The sequence below is a fragment of the Suricata suricatta genome, chromosome 16 (genome assembly GCF_006229205.1).
Source record: "Suricata suricatta isolate VVHF042 chromosome 16, meerkat_22Aug2017_6uvM2_HiC, whole genome shotgun sequence".
Lineage (NCBI taxonomy): Eukaryota > Metazoa > Chordata > Mammalia > Carnivora > Herpestidae > Suricata > Suricata suricatta.
Genome location: NC_043715.1, coordinates 52,515,080 through 52,541,393, shown reverse-complemented (window position 1 = coordinate 52,541,393; position 26,314 = coordinate 52,515,080). Strand labels below are relative to the sequence as shown.

General features: G+C 48.2%; 2 protein-coding genes, 1 long non-coding RNA gene and 1 pseudogene across 3 annotated transcripts in view; 1 reads left to right on the top strand and 3 right to left on the bottom strand.

The window, feature by feature from the left end:
- On the bottom strand, positions 1-101 carry LOC115281311 (annotated as a pseudogene).
- A 1,570-nt stretch (positions 102-1,671) lies between these two features.
- Positions 1,672-9,670, bottom strand: LOC115279624 (sialic acid-binding Ig-like lectin 13). Its single transcript, XM_029924107.1, has 9 exons — positions 9,533-9,670; positions 9,064-9,447; positions 8,621-8,899; positions 8,386-8,433; positions 4,996-5,253; positions 4,631-4,915; positions 4,233-4,332; positions 3,881-3,938; positions 1,672-1,994 (listed from the first exon to the last, which is right to left on the bottom strand). Exons 1-9 carry the CDS (start codon positions 9,609-9,611, stop codon positions 1,743-1,745), a joined length of 1,743 nt encoding a protein of 580 aa, XP_029779967.1. The 5' UTR covers positions 9,612-9,670; the 3' UTR covers positions 1,672-1,742.
- A 97-nt stretch (positions 9,671-9,767) lies between these two features.
- LOC115279627 lies at positions 9,768-17,791 on the top strand. Its single transcript, XR_003903540.1, has 4 exons — positions 9,768-9,845; positions 11,369-11,465; positions 15,344-15,419; positions 17,533-17,791. It is a non-coding gene; the product is annotated as an uncharacterized LOC115279627 (long non-coding RNA).
- A 1,172-nt stretch (positions 17,792-18,963) lies between these two features.
- Positions 18,964-26,314, bottom strand: part of CD33 (CD33 molecule) — an 8,338-nt gene continuing 987 nt past the window's right edge. Inside the window, exons 3-7 of the mRNA XM_029924109.1 lie at positions 26,272-26,277; positions 26,169-26,216; positions 24,854-24,950; positions 24,536-24,617; positions 18,964-19,440 (exon numbers count right to left, since the gene is read on the bottom strand). Of these exons, the coding sequence (XP_029779969.1) occupies positions 19,276-19,440; positions 24,536-24,617; positions 24,854-24,950; positions 26,169-26,216; positions 26,272-26,277 (398 nt within the window). The 3' untranslated portion in view covers positions 18,964-19,275. The remainder of the gene's footprint in view (positions 19,441-24,535; positions 24,618-24,853; positions 24,951-26,168; positions 26,217-26,271; positions 26,278-26,314) is intronic.

Here is a 26,314-nt window from a genome sequence, read left to right as displayed (position 1 = left end):
AAATGCTTGCACCAACTCTCACTCCCTTGTTCTTGTACAGGGGCCATGCTAATAATCTTCTCTGGAGCTTTCCACTTTTTGGGTATATGCTGCTGAAGCACACTTGATACTCTTTAAGAAAAAAATTTTTTAAAAATTTAATGATTATTTGTTTTATTATTTGTTATATCTTTTATTTATTTATTATTTTATTATTTATTTATTATTAAGTTTTATTTATTTAGTAATCTCTACACCCAATGCAGAGCTCAAACTCACGACCCTGAAATCAAGAATTACATGCTCTTTCGACTGAGCCAGGCAGGCACCCCAAGAAAAAAATGTCTATTGTGGTAAAGTATATACTGTTTTAAGTGTACGACGAGCAGTATTATGTACATTCACAGTGTGCAACCATCACCACCATCCATTCCTAGAACTTTCTAAACTGAAATTCTGTGCCCATTACATATTAACTGCCCACCCAGTCCCCCAACCTCTCAGCCCCTTGGTGACCACTATATATATTTCTTGGTTTTATTGTGGTAAAAAACAAAACAAAACAACATAAAAGTCTACCATCTTAAACATTTTTTAGAGAGAGGAAGCATATACATGCAAAAGGTGGAGAGAGAGAGAGAGAGAGAGAGAGAGAGAGAGAGAGAATCTTAAACAGGCTCCATGCTCAGCTAGGAGCTTGATGCGGGGCTCGATCCCACAACTGTGAGATCATGACCTGAGCTGAAATCAAAAGTCAGACCCTTAACCATGTGAGCCACCCAGATGCCCCCATCTTAAACATTTTTAAGTGTATGATACAGCACTGTTAACTATATGCACATCATTGATTTCTAGAAAACCTTCATCTTGCAGAAAACTCTACCTATTGCATAGCAGCTTTCTATCCATCCCCCAACTCCCTCTACTGTTGTTCCTAAGAATTTGATTACTTTAGGTACTTTGTATAACTAGAATCATGCAGTATTTGCCTTTTGGCTATGGCCTATTTCCCTTAATGTAATGTCTCCAACACTTGATATTTAAATTTTTTTAACGTTTATTTATTTTTGAGAGACAGAGAGAGACACAGTGTGAGTGAGAGAGGGGCAGAGAGAGAGGGTGACACAGAATCCAAAGCAGGCTTCAGGCTCTGAGCTGTCAGCACAGAGCCCAACATGGGGCTTGGACCCACAAACCATGAGATCATGACCTGAGCTGAAGTCGGGCGCTCAACTGACTGAGCCATTCAGGTGCCCCAACACTTGATACTCTTGATACTGATTTTATTATTTTAGCCAATGTGGTGGCCATGCAGTGACACAGCACTGGGGGTTTTACTTGCCTCTCCTTGACAGCTACTGAAGTTAAACACTTTTCTATCTGCTAATTGGCTTTTTGAATATCTTGCTTTTTTGTTGGATTGTCTGCCTTTTTCTTACTAACTTTTGGAAGATCCTTATATATTCTTTTTATACAGTGGGTGAATCGTTTGTTAGATACATGTATTAGGAAATACGTTCTCTTGCTAGAGTGTTACATTTAGACATAGTGGGCTGCCTAGTTGGCTCTGTCAGTGAAGCAACTGATTTCAGCTCATGTCATAATCTCACTGTCTGTGGGTTTGAGCCCTGTTTTGGGCTCTGTGCTGACAGCTCAGACTGCTTCAGATTCTGTTTCTCCCTCTCTCTCTGCCCCCTCCCCTGCTCATGCTCTGTCTCTCAATAAATAAACATTAAACATTTTTTTTAAATAAAAATGAAGAATCAGGGCCTGACACGCATTTCCTCAGAGCTGCCCTGTCTGGGCTCCCAAGGCGGGCTGTGGTTGGGGTTGTGATTCTGGATCTTAATCTCTGCATACTCCGTGGTTTCCCATTTCTGAAAGTTGTGTGGCCTCAGCCTATCGAAGGTTGGGGAGGCGTAGTAGAGCTCCTGCTCCTTCTCCAAGGGGGAGGCAGCTGCGGCTGGGGGCAGGGGGTCTGACGGGCTGTCTGACCAGGGTTTGTTCACGTAATCCTAAATGGGACGAGAGAAAGACATCAGAGCTGGCCTTTGAGTTTGGAGAAGGGAGGTTGGGGCTTGGGGGACACTTGCCCATTTATCCACTTCATGCCCATTTCCTGAACATTCATTCATTCAGTCACTCATTCATTCATTTGTAGCTTTAACACATTTTCATCATAATGGCATTGATTCCTTGCAAATCCCCTCACTTCCTGTGGATGATCTGTTATCCTTCCATTTTACAGATATGGAAACAGACAGAGTGAGCAAGGTCAAGAAACTCTTTAGGACACACCATCTCTGACCTCAGACAGCCTATCAGGGCAAGGAGACAGTATCAAATTCTCTCTCTCTCTCTCTCTCTCTCTCTCTCTCTCTCTCTCTCACACACACACACACACACACACACACACACGCAAATTTTGATTTACACATTGTCATTTGGTGGGCGGAAGCAGGGTGTTATGGGTGTGGATGAGAATCACTGAAGCCTGCAGGAGTCCTGCCTCACCCACCCCCTCCCCCACAGCCCAGGGACTCACAGGATGCTGGGGACCGGCCTGTGGTTATTACAAGGAGGCATATGACAGTTTGCCTGCATAGGGCAAGGGAATATTTAAACTGGAGCGTGAAAGGCAATTAGGGGTCTGGCTAATGCAAATGGAGAGGAACAGACGAAATCATGCATGCAAACGTACAAAATTAACAGAGACTAAGCCTTGCCTGGGGATAGGAAGCTCATTTTCAGGGCAGGGGCTGGCAATGGGCTGGAGAACAGGGGATAGATCACAGAACACCAGCCTGAGGATTGTATAAAATACGTGTAAAACACGGTAGCTCCTAGCCACAGGTGGCTACTGAGTATGTGAATCATGGTGATTCCAAATGGAGGTGTGCCGTGAATGTGAAATGAACCCTGGATTTCAAAGACTTGGTACCAAAGGAAGAAGAAGAAATGAGAATGCTAACTGTCTCATTAATAATCCATACACTGATTATTGATGATGTGATGGTGAAGAGATATTTTGAATATACTGGGTTAAATAAACATTATATTAAAATTGATCTCATGCTTCTTTTTTTAAATATATATTTTTTAATGTTTTATTTATTTTTAAGAGAGAGAGAGAGACAGCGTGAGCAGAGGAGGGGCAGAGAGAGAGGGAGACACAGAATCTGAAGCAGGCTCCAGGCTCTGAGCTATCAGTACAGAGCCTGACGTGGGGCTCGAACCCACGAACCATGAGATCAGACCTGAGCTAAAGCTGGACGCTCAATTGACTGAGCCACCCAGGTGCCCCTCATGCTTCTATTTAAAAAAAATTTTTAAGTGTTTATTTGTTTTTGAGAGAGATAGAAACAAAGCATGAATGGGGAGGGGCAGAGGGAGAGGGAGACACAGAATCTGAAACAGGCTCCAAGCTCTGAGCTGTCAAGGTAGAGCCAACGTAGGGCTCAAGCCCATGAACTGTGAGATCATGACCTGAGCCAAAGTCATACACTTAACGTACTGAGCCACCCAGGTGCTCCTCTCTACTTTTTAATGTAGCCATTAGTAACTTTTAAGCCATGCACACCGATCACATCATATTTTTGTTGAGCTGTGCTGATCTAGACGGTGGGGGGCAGGCACAAGAGTGACAGCCCTTTGGGGAATATCTTGCCCAAAGCTCACGAGGAGAGGTGGGGTCCAGGAGGGTGAGGCCAGTACCCCAGGAGGGAGACAGTGAGGGCTCAGCAGGGAAGGGGCTAAATGGAAACAAGCTTTGCTACAAGGGACTTGGGTGAAAAAGGAAAAGGTGGCTCTCCGGGCTTTGAGTTGAGTGCCACTGGAAATGCCGGGGGAGGACCTCCAGGCCCAGCCCAGGACCCGGATGGAAAGCGCCCACGCCACTCACCTGGGAGTCCTCCCTGTGCGCGGATTTCTGGGTTGGTTTCTGCCTGTAGGTCTTCACTCTGAGGAGAGAGATGGGGGCCATCAGCCTGGCTGGCTCACTGCTGGGGGCTGGAAAGATGCTTGAGGCAGTTGTCTGTCTGCAGAGACCACGAGGAGAACGAATGCTCCTTCCTCACAACCATCCCGTATGGGGGACAGACCACTGGCCGCCGAGAGTTCAGGGGGCTGAATTCCCGATGCGGCTTTAACGCAGTCCTCCTCCAGCTCCGGGCTTTGAGTCCGGGAGATTCTCTTTGAGTCCCCTCCCCACCCAAACTCGTGAGGCCCTCCCCCAAGCCGGGGCCACCACTTACACGAAGAAGGTGATGAGGCAGAGACACAGACCAAGCAGGGCTGTGACACCAGCTCCCCCGATCGCCCCATGAAGCGCACCTGTCCCGGGCCCCAGTCTCCCTGCAGGTAAGAGGCACCTTGAAGCAGGCACCTGCACATCCAGCCTTCTGGAACCCATGACCCCGGGGTGTGCCCACTTCTATCCAGGATTGGCTTCTCGGTCCCCTGCCCCTCTATGGGACCCCAGCCTCCTGTTCCCCCACCCCCTCCCCCACCAACCTTCAGGGGATTCTGACCTCTGGTGTCCCTTGGTCCAGAGTCAGAGGCACTTCTCTGCTCAGTGTATTTTAGGATCCTGCCTCCTGCACTCCCTTCCTTCAGGCATCACCCCCGACTCCACCCCGAGGCTGCCCCCGACCTGGCAGCAGCAGGACCACGGCACTCTCCTCCCCGTGCGCATTCCGGGCCTCGCAGCTGAGTCTGAGGCTGGAGCCCAGCGGCTCGATGAAGCTCAGGTTGCTGTTGGCCCAGGGCCGCTCCCAGCTGGAGGTGATGGTCAAGGAGGCATTGCTGTGGTTCCTCTCCAGCAGCCCCTCCCCCAGCCGCCAGTGCAGGGAAGGGGGGTGCTGGGATTGAGCGGAGCAGGTGCAGTGCAGCACCTCGCCCTCCCAGGAGCAGGAGGGACCAGACAGTTTTGGAGGGTCTGTGGGACGACAGAAGAGGGATCAGAGGAGCCCCACTTCCCCAGGACCCAGCACCCTCCCCGGGTGTGTTCCAACTCACCCTTCACAAGGAGGCTCAGGGACGCCTCCAGGGAGCCCCGCGCATTCTGAGCTCGGCAGACGTATTTCCCATGGTCCCCCAATTCCACCTGGGGCAGCTGCAGGACCCCAGGATAGGAGGAATCTGAGGGCTCCAGGGCCAGGCTGCCCCGGGTCCAGTTCAACCTGGCAGGGGGGTTACTGTCGCAGACACAGACCAGGCGCAGCCACTGGCCCTCCTGGACTGAGAGAGACGAACCGTTGCTCAGAACCTCAGGTGCTGGCAAGACAGAGAGAAAGTTAAGCCCCAGCCCTCACCAGGGGTGTTCTGTCTCTGTCTCTCTCTTTTCCTCACATCATTTAAGTCTGTTTCTTTTCTTCCACCACATGGGCTCTTACGTTTGGGGTTAGCCCAAGGGGACAGAGCTGGGAGCCGCACCACAGCCTTTCCAAGAGTCCCTCGTGCCTCGTTCCCCACCCGCCCCCCTTCGCCATCTGTGCCAACACAAATCCCAGATTGGCCTCTAAGAACCTGGCTGTTCTGTCTTCCACTCAATTGACTAAGACCTGTCTCATTTAGTTGGGTCTGAGAGTTCATAGTCTTGTGAGTTAGATACCCCAGAAGCACTGTGATGTGTTTTGTGACAGGGCGTGGTGCGGAGGAAGCCTTGAGAGTGGGAGTTTGGTGAGACCGTCAGGGCAGGGAGGGCTTCCTGGAGGAGGAGAGGCTACAGCGGAGCATGCGAGGGGCTGGGAGCTGGCTGGAGGACAATGCTGGCATGGAAGGGCAACTGTGGGAGGCAGGTACAGAAAGTGCAGCTATGGCTAGGGTATGAGATGGCCCTGCACATCAAGGAAAGTCAAATAGTCCTGTAAGGCTTGAGTGAATGTGTATGTTTGGGAGTGTTTACCTATAGGGCTTCTGGAGACTAAAAAAATAATATTAGATTAGGGAAAGACAGAGGTTTGAAAGAAAACATTGGTACATATAACAATGGTTTCCTGGTAAATGTTTAACAACCAGCTGATTAGGGAGGGAGGGAGGGAGGGGTGGGAAAATCAAAAGTCCTGATTTGAGGCATTTGCCAATTTCCTTGGTGTAAATACTTCCCTACTGGTCAATTTCAAGCACCTAATTAGATGTCACTGGACCCAGAGTTGAGGAAACATGGACGCAATAGGCTCCCATCTACCAGTGAAAGCCAACTCCAGGAAGCCAATGAATGCAACACTTCCCCTCAAAAAAAAAGAAAGCATGTTTTTGCCTAACAAAGTCATCCCATGCTAAGTCAAAGAGGCCATTCTTAGGCTGCAAATAAATCCTTTCAACACACAACTGATTTCCTTCAAATAAAAAGTGCTTCTTCCAATCACTAAGAAAAAGTCCACAAAGAAATACAAATGGTTCTTAAATGCAATGGAAGACACAGTTAAACTGGCAGTGAGTTCACTTAAGATATCGGCCAGGATGAAGATGTGCAGCAGGTCGGGATTATAAACAGAACAATGTCCACACCACATGATTTGGCAGTATCTGTAGAAACTGCAAACACACGCTTTGATCCGAGACTTTTCTTCTTGAGACAATTATCTTATAGACACATGTACACATATGGGAAATGTTTGTACAAGTTATTTGTTGCGGTATTATTTGTCTTAACAAAAGTCTGGAAACACCATGATTTTCCACCAGTGGGGGCTAATTAAGTACTTTACATTGTAATATACTTTGAATTAGAAGAAGTCATCAGTAAGAACGAAGAAGGGTTCTAACATCACTTAGTTGGGACAAAGGCATCATGGCGATGTAAGATTTGTAACGACAAGCAAAGCTAGATGAGGGCTTTATGGAAACTTTGTGTGCTCTGTAAACCTACAATTACTCCACAGTGAAAAGTTTATTAAAAAATGATAGCTAAGTGAAATAAATCAATTAGAGAAAGACAAATACCATGTGATTTCACTCATATGTGGAATTTCAGAAATAAAGTAAATGAGCGAAGGGAAAGAGAGAGAGAGAGAGAGAGAGAGAGAGAGAGAGAAACCAAGAAACAGATTCTTAACTATAGAGAACAAACTGATGGTTACTGGGGGGAAGGAGGGGGATGGTGGGGGAAATAAGTGATGGGGATTAAGGACACTTGTGATGAGCACCAGGTGATGTATGCAAGTGTTGAATCACTATTTCATATACTTGAAACTACTAATAAGTATACTGTAACTAATATTACACTGTACATTAACTAACTGGAATTTGAATAAAAACTTCAAAAATTAATGATGATGTAGAATGGCGTATACTGTATGGTGTGTATGTATGTGAATGTTTTTAAATGGAGATGTGTAGGTTATGTTTGGAAAGATGACCAAGAGGGGAGATACACACACAGGTGCTGAACAATCTTTTATTCTTATTCCTAGTTTTGTTAGAGACTGGAAATGTGTTCCCTTCAGGCTCAATGTCCAAGCCCTAACCCCCAATATGGTGGTGTTTGGAGGTATTTGGATGGGGCTTTGGCAGGTGATAGGGTTAGATGAGGTCATGAGAGTAGGGACCTCAGGATGGGATTTGTGCTCTTATAAGAAGAGACACCAGAACTTTCTTTTCTTTTTTTTAATTTTCTAATGTTTATTTATTTTTGAGAGAGAGAGAGAGAGAGAGAGCAGGGAAGGAGCAGAGAGAGAGGAAGACACAGAATCTGATGCAGACTCCAGGCTCTGAGCTGTCAGCACAGAGCCCGATGCGGGACTCGAACCCACGAGCCATGAAATCATGACCTGAGCCAAAGTCGGACACCCAACCGATCAAGCCACTTGGGTGACCCAGAGAGCTTTCTTTCTCTCTGGTGCTCAAGAGAAAACACGGCTGAAAAGCAGCCGTCTCACCGGGAGTGTTTTCCTAGGTGAAGCTCACCCCGGGAACCATATTGGCTGGAACCTTGGAACCTTGACCTTGTGTTTATTTGCCAGTCTCCAGAGACGTGAGGGATAAATGTCTGATGCTTAAGGCCCTCATCTGTGGTATTTTGTTATGGCAACCTAAACAGGCCAACACACTTCACGCTTACTATTTTAAACAATATCATATGAATGTTGAAGGGACCTGCAGGAATAGGCAGGGTCCAGGTCCTGAGGGAACAGGGTGAACTTGGGAGGGGGGCACAGCCCTCACACCCGGAGCAGCCCGCCCGTCAGGCACGGAGGTGATGCAAAACCCCTTGGGAACAGGGTCAGCAGTGGGAGGAAGCCAGTTTGTAAGCTGAGGAGCCCGTGAGGGGGTCTCCCACCTCCGCTGCCCCCACACCTGGCCCAAGCCTTTCTCCCATCCGAGTTCTATCACCCCAGCTCTGCTCTGAGGGGCAGAGACAGACGCCCCTTCTGCCAAAGCCTGAGAGGAGAGGTTGTGTCCTACCTGTGCCTTCTCCCCGGAAAACACTGATGGTCAGGTTCTGGGGCGCATCTGGACAGATAGACATAATAGTTTTTAGAGACAGGAAGATGAGTGCTGGCCTATTCTCCCAGAAACTTAAGAAATAGGAAAAGGGTGGAGTAGGCTGTTTTCTTTCCTTCCTCCCCAGGATTCCAGGCCCTACCTCTCCCAGCACCCACTGCCCCCAGGGACCCTGGCGCCCCGGCCTGGCACTCACAGGACATATTGAGCTGGATGCTTGTCTCTGTGCTCACATTTGCTTCTGGGAAGGTCACTCGACAGGTGAGGTTGGTGCCGTGGTCCTGGAGCCTCGGGGTGAGGGTGAGCACGGAGGAGAGGTGGGTCCTGGGGCCCTGGGAGGTGAGGGCGTCCCCTATCCAGGAGAAGGTGGGGGCCATCCCCCTCTTACAGGCCCAGGGCACGCTACAGGTAATGTTCTTGGGCTGGCCAGATATTAGAAGCCCCTGGATGTGGATGTTGGGTGTCTGGGTCAGAGCTGAGGGGGAGAGAGAGAGGCTCTGAGTGTTCCCCAGAAGCAGCCTCTACCTCAGGCCAGCCGTTTCCTCCCCAGCCAGGATGGAGATCAGGGGGCCCCCTCCTGGGGCTGCCCTGGGTGCCCTCGGTACCCGTGTGTGTCCTCTCCTTGACCCCGCTCCTTACCTGTCACATTCACAGAGAGCAGGTTCCACTGGAAATTGTATTTCACAAAAGACCCTCTCTCCACCCGAAAGAAGTATTTCCCTGAGTCACTTCTCTGTGCGTCTCTGATGTCCAGGGAACAGTTGTAGTCCTGGGGGTTCCCAACGAGATGGAATCGGCCCTGGGTCTCCTGCTGCACTTTACGGTCGGGGTTGTTTGTGGCCACTGGAGCACCCCACCCTGTTTTGGTCCCGTCACGGAACCAGTAGCCATGAGCTGGGTCACTGTCATTGTATTCGACCTCGGGGTAAGAGCAGTGGCAGGGCACGAACACACACAGGCCCTCCTGCACCGTCACGAGGTTCTGCACTCGCAGCTGGAATCTGGCATCCTGAGCCGGGGACCCTGCAGGGAATCGAGGGTCAGTTGCAGCCCATGGCAGCCCGTAGCAGCCCCCACCTGCCTGGCCCTCTCCCCTCGGCCCACTCACCGGCCCGCAGCGGCATCGGCAGCGGTAGCGGTAGCGGCGGCAGCAGCAGCAGCAGTAGCATCTGTGGAGTAAAAGTCATGGTGTCTTGGTGTCACAGGACGGAGAGGAAGCCCCGATAGGAAGCCCAGGGCCGATGTCTGGAAGGTAACTGTCCACAGAAGAGGAACTTGGCTCCAGCACTGCTCTCGGAGGTGGCGTGACCCTTGAAGATCAGCCACTCCTACTTCCCAGATAGGGTGCCAGCAATCAACACCCCCCGCCCCAGTCCCTGTCCATGGCCTGTCCCTCCTGCGCCTCTGTCCACACCAGGAAGGTGAGTTCTACCTGACCAATGATAGCTTCTAGAAGCCCAGAGGGTCAGTCCTGCTGTTGAGGGGCTCAGGAAGGAGTTTAACCACTCTGTGCAGGGGAAGCTTGAGGCATGAAAGATGGGGACAGGTCCCCCCCACACACCCCAGGTGAGGGAGATGATGATTAATGAATGAATGACCATGATAAATGCATCATGGACAACTCTTTTCAGGGGAGTTGAGTCAGAGGGGAGCTTGACAGACTTCATGTCTGGTCTTGAGAACTTCCCTAAGGAGACAGAGACACTCCAGACCACACTGGTTTCTGCGGTGGAGTGTGAGTCGTTAGGGGCTCAGGAGGGAGCTTGCAGGAAACCCCATTGCTCTGTGCAGCTAGAAGGTGAGTTCCCAGGTCTGAATGGACAGAGTGGACAGGACCAGGACTCCAAGGGGGGTCTTGGGCTCCCTGGACGGCATATAGCCCCCTTCCCTGGGGCTGCCTGCACCAGGCCATGCTTGAGAGTTGGGCATTTGCTGCAAGATAACACAACATGACGTTGAGGGAGAATGCTCAGGTGTGCCTGACCCTCTGAGCCTCCAAGCCTCAGTTTCCCCAGAAGTCCCATGGAGGGGTCACAATACTTAATACTTTGTCTCCGGGAGAATCCCATAGGAGGACAGAGGTGAATATTTGCGGCAGACGCAGGTGTGGCCATCTTGCAGGTCATATGTCTGGTCCTGTCCATTCCTCAGTGGTCATTCTGGGTCCTGCTGTTAGTAAGAAGATTCTGGTGGTCAGCCCTGCCCGGAGGCTTCTTCATCTACGGCCTCCAACGAACGGATCAGGTTCCCTGGTTCTACACCAGATAGCTCCAGGCTCGGGCCTGTCTCCATAATGCTTAGGGTGCTGCCTTGGGAAGGGGTTTAGCCACTCTGTGCACAGTCACTTGCTTATGCTCACAGGGCCGAATGGCGTACCTCCAAAATTCATACGTTCATCTCCTAATCCTCAGTACCTCCAAAGACCATTGTCTTTGGAGAAAAGGTCTTTAAAGAGATCACTGAGGCAAAATGAGGCCATTGGGATGGGCTGTGGTTCAGTGGGACTGGTGTCTTTATAGGAAGAGGGGATTAGGACGCAGACACACACAGACGGGTGAACACACAGAGGAAAGGTACCATCTTCAAGCCAAGGAGAGAGGCCTCAGGAGGAATCCATTCTGCCGACAGCCCCAGCCTCTGAGCTGCGAGAAGATGAGCCTGTGTCACTGAAGCTGCAGGGTTCGTGGCGCTGTGCTGTGATGGCCCTGCACACCGCGCACGGGGGTTTTAGGAAGATGGATGTGTTCATACATGGAAAGGGCTCCCGGCAGGCTGGCCTGGCCCACGCTGGCAGTGGCCGGTCTGTAGGATGGGGCTGATCTGACGACAGAGGAAAGGGGAAGGGACAGATTTGGTAACTGGAGGAAATATCCACTGCCCTTCTGTGCTTGATCTCTGCCTCGCTCTTACTTAACCCCAGCCACACTTCCCCTTCTCTCCCCAGGATAGGACGGGCTCCGTGGGCCTCTGTTCCAGCTGCCCCCTCTGCTGGCTGAGCTGCTCTGGTCTTCTGAGCAGGGGCTCCTGGAGGCTGGGCTGAGGTAAGGCTGACCTTGGAGGAGAGGCAGCCAGGGCCAGGATGGGGGCATCAGAGATGGTCACAGCCTGGTGTGGACAGGGCTGACCCAGGAGGGAGGACAGGGCTGTTGGAGCCCAGAGGAGGGAGGACAGGGCTGTTGGAGCCCAGAGGAGGGGGTGAGGATGTGCCTGGAGGAAGGGATGGCTGAGTTGGAGCCGGAGGGTGAGATGGGTTTTCCGGGAGGCAGGCTCATCTTATTCCAGAGAGCAGGGCCACAGGCAGGCACGCTGGTGTGAGCACACTGGTGTGAGCAGACGGGGGCCGAGGAAATCGAGTCTGACCTCCTGAACAACATCCCCCATCCCCTCCTCCTCTCATCTTTGTCTCCCTCTCCCCCCTCCTCCCCTTCTCCTCCCCATCTTCTTCCTCCTCCTCCTCCCCCTCCTCCTCCTCCTTCTTGTTTCCTCCCTCCGTCCTTCCTCCATCTTCCTCCCCCTCCTCCCATCCTCCTCCTCTCCTTCCCTCCTCTTCCTCCCCTTCTCTCCATCTTCCTCCTCCCTTCCCCTCCTCCCATCTTCCTCCCCTCCTCCTCTTCTCCCCATCTCCCTCCTCCTCCTTATCTTCTTTCCCCCCTCCTCTTCCCATTTTCCTCCCCTCCTCCTGTCTCCCTCCCCCTCCTCCTTTCCCACTCCTCTTCATCCCCTTTTCCTCCACATCTCCCTCCCCCTCTGCCTCCTCCTCCTCCCCCCTCCCACTTCCCTCCTTATCCTCCTTTTGTTTTGGGAAAGAGAATGGTAACAACCACCTGATAAGCTTGGCAGCCAATGAAGCTCATAGCTGTCCCAAGCAGGGGACCCCGGTTCCCTCTGACCCAGTCTCTTCATCAACACACAGGTTCCCAGGAAGATATCTCAAGAGCTTCCTCAGGGAGCCTAGAGTCCGTGTAGAAGGAGTTGGAATATTCAAGTATCCAAAAAGATGTTCTATTGGGTTGGGATGAGCCCAGGAGCATGGGCAGAACTTTCTGAGCACCCTTGGAGAGCTCCCGGTCTGTCCCACGAACCCCACTCACACCCCATGGGGCCCTCAGAGCAGGATTGAGGGGGAGCCCCAGGGACAGAGCCACTTCGTCTTGCACCTGGGCCTCCCACATTGGCCCCTGATGCCACCCAGCCATTTTCACCCCCTACCCTTTCACTCCTCACTCCCCTTAGGTGAATTCACTTCACTTCTCACCTGTCCTGGCTTCATGTCCATCTTTCAAAGGCTGAGAGGGGGTAATCGGCCTGAGTGTGGACAAAACTGTTCTTCCAGACACAGGCCAGCAGCTGGGCTGGTGAGGTCTCGGGATCTGCTGGTTCAAGGACAGCAGGGACAGGTGATGGTCATGTTGGTGGGCAGGGGAGGTGTGTACTGAGAACAAACAGGTGGCCTACATGGCAGAAAGTGGCCCAGAGTCATAGGGGACCTCGACCTTTCTCTTCCGCTGGGAATTGGATCTGTCTGCCTAATGCCTTATCTTGTGTGGCTGTGAGTAAGTATGTATGTGTCTGCGGTGTTTGTGTATCTGCAGTGAATGTGTCTGTGTATATGCATGTGTATTTGTGTCCATAGTCTCTGTGTGTGCCTATGTTGTGTGTGTGTTTCTTTGGCCTGTGTATATGTGTGTGTGTGTGTTTGCTGTCTGTGTGTGCATGTCTGAGGCATGTGTGTCTGTGTATGTTTGAAGTGTGCATGTGTCTGTGTATCTATGTGTGTCTGGGGGTTTTGTGTGCATGTCTGTATTGTGTCTGTATATATGTGTGTATGAGTTATGTGCATGTGTTTTGAGGTGTGTCTGTGGTCTCTATACGTGTGTGTGTATCTTGGAAGTACATGTGTGTCTGTATTTGTGTCTGTGTGTCTGTGTCCTCTGTGTGTGCACATCTGAGTTGTGTCTATGTGTCTATATAACTGCCTGTGGTGTGTGTGTGTTTATGTGTGCACACTCAACATCAGTTTCTCAATGATAACATCCATCAATCCATCTCTCTCAAAAATAAATAAGCATTTAAAAAAAGAATTATAAGAATATTTAGAATAAGTGAAATAAGATAGCTGGCTGTCTCCAATGAAAAAGTATGTATTTTTTTAATGTTTATTTTTGAGAGAGAGCGTGCACGCAAGTGGGGGAGGGGCAGAGAGAGAGAGAGAGAAACACAGAATCCGAAGCAGGCTCCAGGCTCTAGGCGGTCAGCACAGAGTCCGACACTGAGCTCCAACTCACGAGAGCCATAAGTTGGACGCTTAAACTGCTGAGCCACCCAGGCGCCCCTCTCTGAACTATTTCAAATGCTATAATTTATGGTGACTAATAGCAATGCAAATAGTTCTTGTCCATAGACATGTATATACATTCTGTCTGGCTGTCGGGGTGAGGGGGAGGGCTGAATCCTCCTACCAAGCCAGTGTTACATGGCTTCATAAATTCATTTCAATATTCCTTTACTCCATATAAATTTGCCCAAATCTTTAATTTCTGCCTGGTCCCTTCATTCGTAATGAGTTAAAAAATCGGGAGTTGCTGTTCAGTGGGCATAAATTTCCAGTCATGCAAGGTGAAAAAGTTTTACAACATAGTGCCTATACTAGGCACATTAGTTAACACCAATGTACACTTAAAATTTTGTTAAGAGGATAGATCTGACAGTGTGTGTTTTTTTGCAAAATAAAAAAATCTGTTTTTAATTTAAATTTTAGTTAACAACAGGGCAGTATTGGTTTCAGAAGTAGAATTTAGTGATTCATCACTTACATACAACACCCAGTGCTAAAAAGAATCTTTAACACATGTTTATTTTCTATCTATCTGAGGATCATGATGTTGCTCTTAAAAATGTTATTTTTGGGGGCACCTGGTAGCTCAGTCGTTTGAGCATCCAACTTTGGCTCAGGTTATGATCTCACAGTTTGTGGATTGATTCGAGCCCCCCATCAGGCTGGATGCTGTCAGCCTGTCAGTGCGGAGCCCACTTCAGATCCTCTCTTCCCCTCTGTGCCCCTCCCCCAGCTTGTACTTTTCCAAAAATAAATATTTTTTAAAAATTTTATTCTTTAATGGAACAAATTAGTCTGTGCCTCTGTGCATGTGTCGGCTATTGGCTTATGGTGTGTTCTAGGCATTAGAAACTGGTCCCTGCCCATCCTGAGTCAGGTAAGATGGTCCTTGAGCTTGAGCTTGAGCTCATCTTAAAGGATTTTGCTATTTCCATTTGGGCAACTGGGAGCCAATCGGGTTAGAAGTTGTAAAGGACACTTGGGTTTTTAGAATTCTCTCCTGTTTCTCTGTGGAGAACAGATTGGAGGTGGGCAGAAAGCAGGTGAGAAGATGAATTTTCTTGACTGCGTATTTATGTTCCCAAGATGGGAAGTGAGTCCTTGGGAGCAAGAAATGTGCATTTCTCACAAGCATATGTAGACTTGCTTTGCACCCAGTAATGATAAATTTCATAGAAGGTGATAAATATGTGTCAAGTGGCAGTATTCACATAAAGGAAAACACACAAATAGCAGAATCTTGTATATAGTATAGGTTTAATTTTGGTAAAGAAGATGACATATAAACGACTTTTCTCTCCTTGAATCTACTCACTCACAACCATAGGGAATAGTTTGGGAGACCAGAAGTGACAGGTGAACAAAGATTTGTTTATTTATTTGTGTGTATGCAAGGGCAAACCCAAATCAGCAAAGTGCCTCCTGATTGTGCAGAGGTGGGGTTAGGGGTGGGGAGAGAGGTTTGGGAGACAATGATCACAGTGCGTCCATGTCTGGCCTCTTCTTTGGGCTTCCATGTCCAGGATTTTACCTTATCCTAAGAGACAAAGAACATCAAGTTCTTCTCATCTTTTTCTTTTCTAGAAGTTTCCAACTCTGCCTGTGAAAACCTGAATGAGATCAGCATCATGTAGAATGCTGGTGGTGTGGGTGAATAGTGGTAAGTCCTGTCCTGGTGTTTGGGGGCTCAGATAAGGGGTTGCCTGGGTAGGATCCTGATCACCTGGTGTAGTAGATCCTGGAGAAATCACAGGGAAGGAAGCCATCCCCGACATGAGCACTCCTGAGCAGGGCAAGGACCAGAAAGAGGAACATATGAGGGAATGTTGGGTGGGCATGAAGTTCCTGTTTCCAACCCTATCAATAGGACCCAGGCTTCCTGCCACATCCCAGCTCTGGGGCTCAAGACATCCTGGGCTAGTAACTGCAAGAATTGCCTGGGTGGAGGTTGAGGTGGGAGCCTTGGAGTGGTTGAGACCACGTATAGAGGAACAAGAAGGCTCTAGACACAAATGTGAGGAAACGTGGAAAAAGGAAAAACCCAACCCAGGCTGAAAGAGTGAAAACAACTCAAATGGAGAAAGGGAAAAAAAAAAGCATCTCTGATGTTATTCCGGCTTGGTAGGAAGACAGTTACAAATCTAGTTGGAAACCTTATTTCTCCCAAGTTCTTACAATAGGTCGAAATACCATAAGGACCTCCTCTTTGAGTGATTAAGACTGCAATTCCCCAAGACTGGCTTTATTATTCCATCTAAGTATTGGAGACACCCATGATAAACCTCACCTCAGGTCAGCATCTAATCCCTGGTTAACACCCTTTTGGGACAAAGAACCTAAGCCTGAGGAGGGAAGCACAGACTACAAGGTCACAGACACACCTGACCAACATCATTAACCTAGGACGTCACCAGACCCTTCCCCAGGCTCCTCCCACTCTGCACTGGGGGCTGATAAATGGCGTTCCAGGCGCGCTCTCCATCCATCAGAAGACATTGACACCTGGTGAGCCCTAGGCTGGGCAGCAGGTGCTGTCCGTGGTGCTGAAACAGGGTGCCACTTTGAGCTCAGGTACCTCCCAGCTCAGCAGAAGGGCATGACCCAGATGTGTATGTTCCACTTTAGGACCAGGAGGTCAAAGGAGTGGGGATGGATGGAGCCAGGGGAGCAGACAATCAAGAGTGAGTGGCGCTGGCCTTCTCTCTCCTCCATTTGTCGCCTCTCCTGTTCACTCTCAGGCATTGTTCCTCCTGTGGATGACCTCTGTCTGCCCCATCTGGTTGAGCCTTCTTGCTAAGGCCCTCTGCTTACTGGCCTCTGTTCTGCTCCCTTAACATAGCTTACTTCATCACACACACACACACACACACACACACACACACACACACACACACCCCTTCTGGAGGTAAGGAGGCTAGTCTTCACATTTAACAAAGGAGAACTTAGGGTCAGGGTCAGGAGCACTCAACAGCATGCTTGGATCCCTTTGTCCCTTTCTGTCCACCTGCCTCAGTGTTTCTGGACAGGAGGAGATATCTCAAGTCTGATGAGGAAGGTAAGCATTTCCTGGACACTTGTCTCCAGCTCTAGTTCATCCCCCTGTGGTGGTGGTGGGCCTGCCTGGTTTTCAGCAGACTTCCCCTTCCATCCAGGAGAGACAGGAACTTACCTGGTTGTCTCCTGTTTCTCAGTCAGGATTTGGCAAACAATGGGTCATTTCCTCTGATAGGTGGGGGGACTGAGATGTTCTGCCTCTGTACTGTTCCCCTAGTTCTGGGGTCCCAAGCCAATTCACCTTCTTCTTATAATGTTCCAGAATTCTCTTTTAGTTCTTGCACCATTTACAGGGTTTCTAGTTGTGAGTGGAGGGAGGAGCAATGGGTTGACGACAACTTGTCTGGATTGGAAGTCTAACTATCGACTTTTAATGTTTTCAACAGATGGTTGGCTCATGTCACCCAGCTTGACATTATCATAAACAGAAGTCTGACTCAGCTGTCCCTCCTGGATGCAAGGCAGGGAGAGTTAGGCCACAGACATTTTTCACACCATACCAAAATCTTTCATTTGGTTTTAGGTGTCACTTTATGATTTTATGGCATTATGCTTTATCCCTGACATGGTGTTGATGTTACTGGTGGGTTTGGGACTGCTTATTCAAGATGATTTTTATTTTAAATAAAATATTAGGTTTTTTTAGGAGGAAGATTACAACTTCCTGCCTTGTCTTCACCTCTCAACCCTGACATCTATTTTTAAATTTTATTTTAAAGGATAAGAAGGTGCCAAACAGATGATGACCTAGTGATGGGTCTTCCTGGAGGAGAAACATGGATGCATGAAGATGGTGAAGAATGCACAAGCATGAGGACATTTAGAGAATGACATGAAGGATTGATGGGTTAGGATATGGAGATGCAGAAATAGACTGGGTAAGATTAAAAGCAACCTGGAATTAGGACACCTGGGTGATTCAGTTGGTTAAGCATCTGAATTCAGCTCAGGTCATGATCTCACAGTTCATGGGTTTGAGTCCCACATCAGGCTCTGTGCTGACAGCTCAGAGCCTGGAGCCTGCTTCATATTCTGTTTCCCTCTCTCTCTGCCCCTCCCCTGCTCATGTTCAGGCCTCTGTCAAAAATAAATACATGTTAAAAAAAAAAACAACAACAACCTGGAATCGAGGTCAGAAAACTATAGTCTGTGGGCTACCTACTTTTGTAAATAAAATTTTGTTGGAACACATCCACTTTAATTCATTTCTAGAATGTCTATGGCTGCATTTGCACCACAAACACAGAGATGAATAGTTGCTATAGAGACCATACAGCTTGAAAAGCCTAAAATATTTGCTTTCTGCCCCTCTGCAAAAAAAAATTTTTTTTCCTAGCCCCTGATCTGGAAAGTCAAGTTACAGGCTTGTAAATTAGTCTTTGGGGCTGAGTAGATGGAGAAGTATTTTGACTGTGGTCAGCCCTAAGTTTTAGAAAGTTCTGTAAATGTTAATATGTGGGTTTGCCTCTAACAGGACTAGTAGGAGGCAGGCAGGATGGAAAGAGAGGAGAGCATTCAGGAAAGGAGAGGGATGATGCTGGAGGCCAAGGCAGGGAAGGGATCCATGCCAAGGGTTTTCTTTGTCTGATAAATATTCACTAATATTTATCATTAAGTAATATAAACACATCTAGAGCTCTTTTCCAGATTTATTAAGATATAATTGGCACATAAAATTGTGTAATTTTATTTATTTTTTAATGTTTATTTATTTTTGAGAGAGAGAGAGAGAGAGAGAGAGAGCAAGCCAGGAAGGGGCAGAGAGAGAGAGAGAGAGAGAGATGGAGACACAGAATCCAAAACAGGCTTCAGGCTCTGAGCTGTCAGCACAGACCCCAATGCAGGACTCAAACTCATGAACCATGAGATCATGACCTGAGCCACAGTTGGATGCTTAATCAACTGAGCCACCCAGACGCCCTTACATTGTGTAAATTTAAATTGTACAATGTAATGATATATGTGGTACATTCCAAAATGATTGCCACATGGGAGGGTTTTGAGTACAGAATGAGGCTAACTCATTGCTGGTGTGGTGTCCGTCACAGAACATACCCAGCCTCTAAGTGAAATGTCACTGACACCTTTTTGTTCAAGGGGGAAGTAACCAGTGTGAACCAAACTCTCACAATACAGCAGGATTTGTACTGTGTGTTTTCCATATGCACTTTTATTTAATCCTCACGGAAGCCCTTACATTCATTTTGCAAAGCAGAAAACCAAGACATGGAGGGGTAAGGTGGCCTGCCTGACATCATACTGTTAATAAATGAAAGAGCCTGGATTCCATCCCAGGCCCCTCTGATTGCAAAGCCTTAGTTCCAATATAGCAAGAAACTCACATATAGTACTTTATAAGTCCATTGCCTATGGAGATGGTAAGTCTCCAAGTATCAGCCTTTGGGTCTCCCTTCCTGGAGGATATGGACGCTCCCTCTGAGGCTGTTGCTCCAGGCGGTTCCTCATTTTGTCTTGATCTCTGAATATTCTTCATAGGTGTTCTCCTCCATCTTGTGAAAGCTGATGGAGGCATAATGCAGCTCCTGTTGCGTCTCCAAGGCGGGGAGCACCCCTGCAGAGCTTGTCTGCTTAGCAGGGAGGTCTGGCTCTGAATCCTGCTGGTAACCCTGTGTGGAGAGCAAAGAAGGGCTCAGAGCAGGGCTGTTGGGGAGGGGGGTAGGGTGAGAAGGCAGAGAGGGTCCTTGAAGTAAATTTGATTTGAAATTGTTCTTTCTTCCATTCTTTTATCAGACATTTCTTATTTAGCAAATACAGCACTATTGATTGCTTTTAAATTTTACTGAGAACTCACTCAAACCTATGTGGAAAATAGTTTACATAGAGAGAAGCTAATTCTCAGAGAGGTTAGGTACCAACCAAGACTGCACATCTGTTGATCATGAGCTCAACCCTGGTCACTCCGGCACAGGATACTCGGGAGGGTGTTGATGAAAAGTTGACTTTTCTTCTGAGTATGTCTCCTTTATTCTCACACTGTTACCCACATAAACAACACTTCTGACACCAGACGTGTGGGGTTTTCCCCACACCAACCAATTCTCCAACACCAGCTGGGTGGCCTGTAGTTCAATTCTGACACTCTCTACCCAGAGATAATGCCAGATCCCAGAAATTGAGGGCTCAGTCTTACAAGGCTACCCCCACCCCCACTTCACCTGCCAGTAAGAATTTAAGTTGTAACCTGTGCTTCTGACTAACTGGCTATAAATCAGTAGTTGCCACAACACCCATCTCAACTTCTGTTAATTTGCTAGAATGGCTCAATAGAACTCAGGAAAGCAGTTTACTGTTTACCAGCTTATTGTAAAAGGATATGATAAAAGACGCAGATGAACATCCAGATGGAAGTGGTGCCTGGGATGAGGTGGGGGAAAGGAGCAGGAGTTTCCACACCTTCTCCAAATGTATTCCTAGCATCTCCATGTGTTCACCAACCTGGAAGTTCTCAAACTCCATACTTTTGGGATTTTTATGGAGACTACATCATGTAGTCATGATGGATCACTAATTCCATTTTTAGCCTCTCTCCCCTCTCTGGAGAATGGGGAGTGGGGAAGAAAAGACCAAGCTTCTAATCATGGCTTTATCTTTCTTCTGATCAGCCCATTCAGGAGCCCACCCAGAGTCACATTGTGAGAACAAAACATGCTCCTATCACCCAGAAAGCCTCAAGGGATTTAGAAGTATGACCATTTTCTGCTGCAGATTAATTTCTCAAGATTTATGGCAACGTTTCTCAAGAGCGTTTGCACTTCCTCTTCTCCCATTTTCTCTTGAACTTATTCCAATCAAGAAAACTTCCTCCCCTGGGCAACCAGATCTGCTTTTCTCAAGATTAACGGTAATACCATGTACTAAATTTAAATGACCATTTCTCAAAACTGATCTTCCTGGACTTACTAGCATTTGAAACAAGCAAGCCTTCTCTTCTCCTTGAAACTTCGTCTCCCTTTGGCTACCAGGACCCAAATCTACACTCTTTCGGTCATATCTTTTTTTTTCTTTCTCAGTGGTCTTCTTGTTGTCTTCACCTTCTATCCCTGCCTCTCCCAAGGCTCTGTCTATGGACCTCTCCTTTTCTTTGTGGCTTCATCCCCTATCAGACACCCAGGTGTGGATGCCCCCCAAACCTCTGTGTTTTTTACCTGGACCCCTCTTCTGAGCACCAGACCCTTGCCACATACTTACCTTCTTCACTTGGACATCTCAGAGGCACCTTAAGCTTATAGTAACCAAAATAAAGTCTGATTCCCTCTGAGAAATATAATCCTGCAGAGCTAGTAATTTCAGGAATTGGTGATTCAATTATTTATGTTGCTCGAGGCAACCACATTGGAGTCATATTTGGTATCTATGGACATGTCTGTACATGCATGGACATCTATGGATATTTATGACATCTATGACATCTGTGGACATCTGTGACATCTATGGAGTAATCTTTGGCATTTTTCACAGCCATGAGGTAGAAGCAGTGAACTGTCTTTACTCATACCACACACATACTCCCATTCCATCAGCAAATCCTGATTCATCATGGTTACCCATTGGACTAAGTATGTCTTACGGACTGAATTGTGTCCTCTTGGATTTATATGTCGAAGCTATATTTGGGGATGGGCCATTTAAAGAAGTAATTAAGTTTAAGTGAGGTCATTAAGGTAGGGCCCAAAATGACTTATGTCCTTATATTAAGAAGAGACCCTGGAGATGTGTGTGCATAGAGTAAAAGCCACGTGAGGACCTAGAGAGAAGGCAGTCATCTGCAAGCCAAGGAGAGAGTTTTCAGGAGAAACTAACCCTGCTGTCACCTTGATCTTGGACTTCCAGCCCTCAGAATTATAAAAAATATATATATTTCTATAGTTTAAGCCACTCAGTCTACGGTATCTTGTTATGGGAGCCTGCATTATCTCTTGCTTGGATTATTTGAGTTTCTTCCTTATTTGGTCCTCATTTCCTAGCCTGATATAGGTATTCTCAGCATAGCAGACAGAGCAATCCCATTAAAATGAGCATCAATTAATGTCTGTGAAATCATAAAAGATATATATGTATCAGAAGATAGATAGATAGATAGATAGATGATAGATAGATAGATAGATAGATCGATCTGCCCCTGGTTCATGCACAGATTTTGTAAAACCCTTATAAATTTCCTAAGTGATAAGAGTCCTAGGAGCATCTTCTGGTCTGCTGGTCTGTTTGGTCTTTGACCCTGGTTCCTGACACAGAGTTCCTGAATCCCTTGGGATTTCCTAGATAACAGCAGTGTCTTTTGTTCTAACAATGCAAATCTTGGATGGCTCCTGAATGGAGGCTGGTCACAGAAAGACCACCAAGCCATGGTTAGAAGCTTGGAAATTTCAGCCCCATGTCCTCATCCCCCAGGAAGGGGTGGGGGGCTGGAAGCAGAGGTAATAATCAATCATGTCTATCTCCATAAAAATCCCAATAGCATAGGGGTGATAGTTTGGGAGCTCTGGGTTGGTGAATATGTGGAGGGTGGCATACCTGGAAAGGGCTTGGAAGCTCCATGCATCTCTTCCACCTGGATGTTCATCTGTATCCTTCATCATATCCTTTTATAATAAACTGGTACACAGTAAGTCAAATGCTTTCCTGAGTTCTGTCGGCTACTCTGACAAAGTAATTGAAACTGAGGAAGGGGGTTGTGGGAACCTCTGATTCATAACCAGTTGGTTAGCACAGGTGACAGCCTGAGTTTGTGGCTGGTGACTTGTGGGCTGAGCCCTCATCTGTGGGACGTGATACTATCTGCAGATGTCTAGTGTCAGAACTGAGCTGAGTTGCACAGTAGGACATCCAGATGGTGTGTCAGACATAATTATTTGGTGTGGGGAAAGCTATAAACACATTTAGTGACCAAAAGAGTCAAAAGTCAAGTGTTTTGGATGAGTAATAGTTCTGTGTGGTTTTTCTTTACATTATCACTCTTCTCAAAATATCCATAGGTAATTGTGATGAACTGCAGGGCCCTGTAATATCTGCAGCCCCCATGCCTCTCCAGCTTTGTTTCCTACCCACCATCACCCACTGCCCACCCTCACACAGCTCCGCTCAAGCACAATGTCCAACTTGATGTTTCTCCCACACACCAGGCATGCCCCAACCTCAGAACCCCCAAACTTTGTTTAGAGCCTGAGTCATTCTCTCAGGGCTCACTCTGTGCTCCCTCACTTCCCACAGGTGTCTTCTCAATGACCGTGCCAGGACTGACATCTCTCATTCCTCCATCTAATGCCCCTCCATAGTACTATTTCCTGACAATTTCTTGCATATTTTTACTACTTACCTGTTCACTGTTTTCTCCACATCCCCCCCCAAATAAATGTAAGTCTTCAATAACAGGGACATTTTATATGTGTAACATATGCATTTGTAAAAACACAGATATTACCCAAACATCCAGAACAATTGGCAAGTGGGAGATATTTGCAAAAGGAATGAATGAAGGTGTAGTGATTGCAGTTCATGTGCTCAGAAACCTCAGTTGTGTCCACCTCAGAGTTTTCAAAGGTGAAAGTCAGAGCTTGGAGATGAGCAGGAGTGGGACAGGTTGACATAGACACATGAGTAGGCGAACACAGCCAAGCAATGATTCTGAGATGCAAAAAGCTCACTGTGCTTGAGGTGATTGAGCAGGCTGGTGTCAGAGGGACAGAAGCATCGAAAGGGACTCTGGGTTTCCTGCCCCAAATGTCAGACCAAGTTCTGTGGGCACCTGACTTTCAGCAGTCTGGAGAAGCCAGTGCTTTTCAGACTTTGGCATGTGGAACAAGGGTTCTTCCTGGAGGTGATGATAACGTGCCAGGGAGGAGAAGCAGGGGGAGCTGCAGCAGGGTAAGGACTAAGAGGGGAGCTCAGCTCAAAAGGAGTGGATGCATTACGCCATACTGAGAAGAGGCCTGCACACTCTGCAGCACATTGGTGTGAGAAGCGCTGATTTGGGGCAAGACTGGGTTTGGTCACTAGCAGGGTATCAGGGACGCAAACGCCATCAGGGAGTCGGACCACCAGCAAAGTGTTTAGGAGTGTATTAACCATATGTTTGTGATGCTTTGGCACCTGGGGCCTTGCTAATCCTAGAGGAACTGCCCCTGTCAGGACTGGCCAATCTCTAGAGATGGTGAAGGACTTACCTTGCAAGCATCTCTTTCATATGCAAACCAATCCATCCAAATCGCACACCCCAAACCCTCCTTTCCCCAGCTCTTACATTCTGAATCACTATTCTTCTGCCTAACCACCCCAGGGCCAAATACCAAGCGACTAGGGACAGCCCCAACACCCCAGAACTTGCAGAAATGATTCAAACTAGCCAATCCTAAACCTTACTTACCCCATCTTACCATACCTTTCCTGTGGAAACCCCAATAAAGGCTCCCATCCATGTCTCCCTATGCCCCCTCTGCCTCCCGATCCACCCTAGCCCTGTCCACGTGGTCTTGTACGTGATCATGTGCCCTTCTTCCTGGGAACTTGAGTAACAGAGTGCCTTTTTAGTGGCAATTGCCTCTTAATCTACTGGCCTCAGACGCCTGAATAATGAAACCTACATTTTCAAATAAGCAGGAAGTTGATGAGCTCATTTCTGGATGTGCTGAATGGAGCATGGCTGTGTGCCACCCCAGGAGATGCAGAGGACAGTCTGCACACCAGGGTGCCCACATCACTCACCACAGGAGCTGGCCCCACAACTGAGTGGATGCCGTCCACGCCCACTGCTCTCCGGGATGCTGTCTTCCAGCAGGTCTTCACTCTGACGGGAGAACCAGGGTCTCTGACATACGGTCACTCTCTTAAGGCTGGAGTGAGGTACTATGGCAGCTCAAGGGTAGGGTGAGCCCAGGAGCCTTCACGTCAAGGCTTTGTAACAAGGTGCCCTGGCTCCAGGAGCTCTGGGGTCCAGGCTGGGAACACACTCATGCCTGGCTCAATGGTATCAGCTGGATTCTTACCATGACTGCACCTTTCGCCCACATCAACCCAGCTCACCCAAAGAAGATGAGGCAGAGGCAAAGAACAAGCAGAGTGGTGACACCAGCTCCCCAAATGGCACCTTTAATCATTCCTGCTCTGGTCTCCAGTTTCCCTGTAGACAGAGACACTTGGGGTGAACTCTAATCTTGACAAGCAGGCATGAGTCCCCTCCTTTCCAGCATACTGAGGGGGGTGCCCCTCACCTCCCTTCCAGGTTCAGCCCCAAGGGTCTCCCACCCACTGTAGGACATCAGCCTCCACTGGAAAGACACGGTCTATGTGATACCATCTGGCTCTCACACTCCTATTCAGCTAATACCATTTCTTTTGGGACCCAGTTTCTTCTCCATCCAGTGTATCTCTGCAACAGATCCCAGACCTATCTGCAGCAGGACTGTGGGGCTCTGGGCCTTGTGGGCATTCCAGAGAGAGAGAGAGAGAGGAGAGAGAGAGATGCACAGAGCACTGTAGAATGTGGAAAGGCCTTTTCCTTCCTTCTTTCCAGGGAGGATGTCTGAATGTCCTCTCCTGGCCTCCACTGACCCGGTCACTCAGGATCAAAAGTGGTCTCTTATGCTTCCAGAAGTGGGTGGAAGCAACCATGCCTACTGTGAGCCCAACACACCCAGGGTGAGGGATGTGTCTCTGGGCATCTCCTGTCAACCATTTGGTGGGCCCTGAAAGAGTCCAACAGGGACTCCAGGTGGAAACCAGATGTCACTACCAATGGGAATAGAACAGATGGGGAAAGACTGGGCTCAGAGAGAAGTCAAGGTGAGAGCTGAGGATTGACAGTCAAGAAATGTCCCAGAGACGTTTGGGGGCAGTGAAACTACTCTGCCACTAGATGGATACGTGTCATTATAAATGATCCATAGAATGTACAACACCAAGAATGAACCAACTATGGACTTTTGGTGATAAAAGCAAGTTGATGTAGGTTTGATTGTAACAAAGGTACCCTCTGGTGGGGGACGCAGATAGTAGAGAGACTATATGTAGAAGGAGGGGGTTTGGGGAAATCTCTCTACCTTCAGCTCAATTTTGCTATGAACCTAAAACTCCCCCTCTAAAAACAAAGTCTCCTAAGAATGCCCCAGGCCTTCAGTGACTGAAGGAAAAGAACATATTCAAAGTGGTGGGGAGAAAATAGCAGGTCACCCTGGGAAGACCCGAGTGGGAGGGGATGGGAGAGGAAGGATGAAGGGGTTTCTCATGTCTAACCACAGTCCACCACAAATCCACCCATTGACTCTGAAAGTCCCGCTCTGGCTGAAAGAGAAGAGACCCCAGCTGGTCAGCACTCCATGGATGGGAGGCTCCTTCCCACCTGTGCCATCCACCAGGCAGACACCAGTTGGAGAGTACTGTGTGGCACCTAGGAGGGGAGAAAGGGATTGCCCTCTTCAGCGGGGTGGGGTGCTGTGAGAGACATGTAGACACCCTCCCCCCGAGAAGACACAGAAACACAGGAGA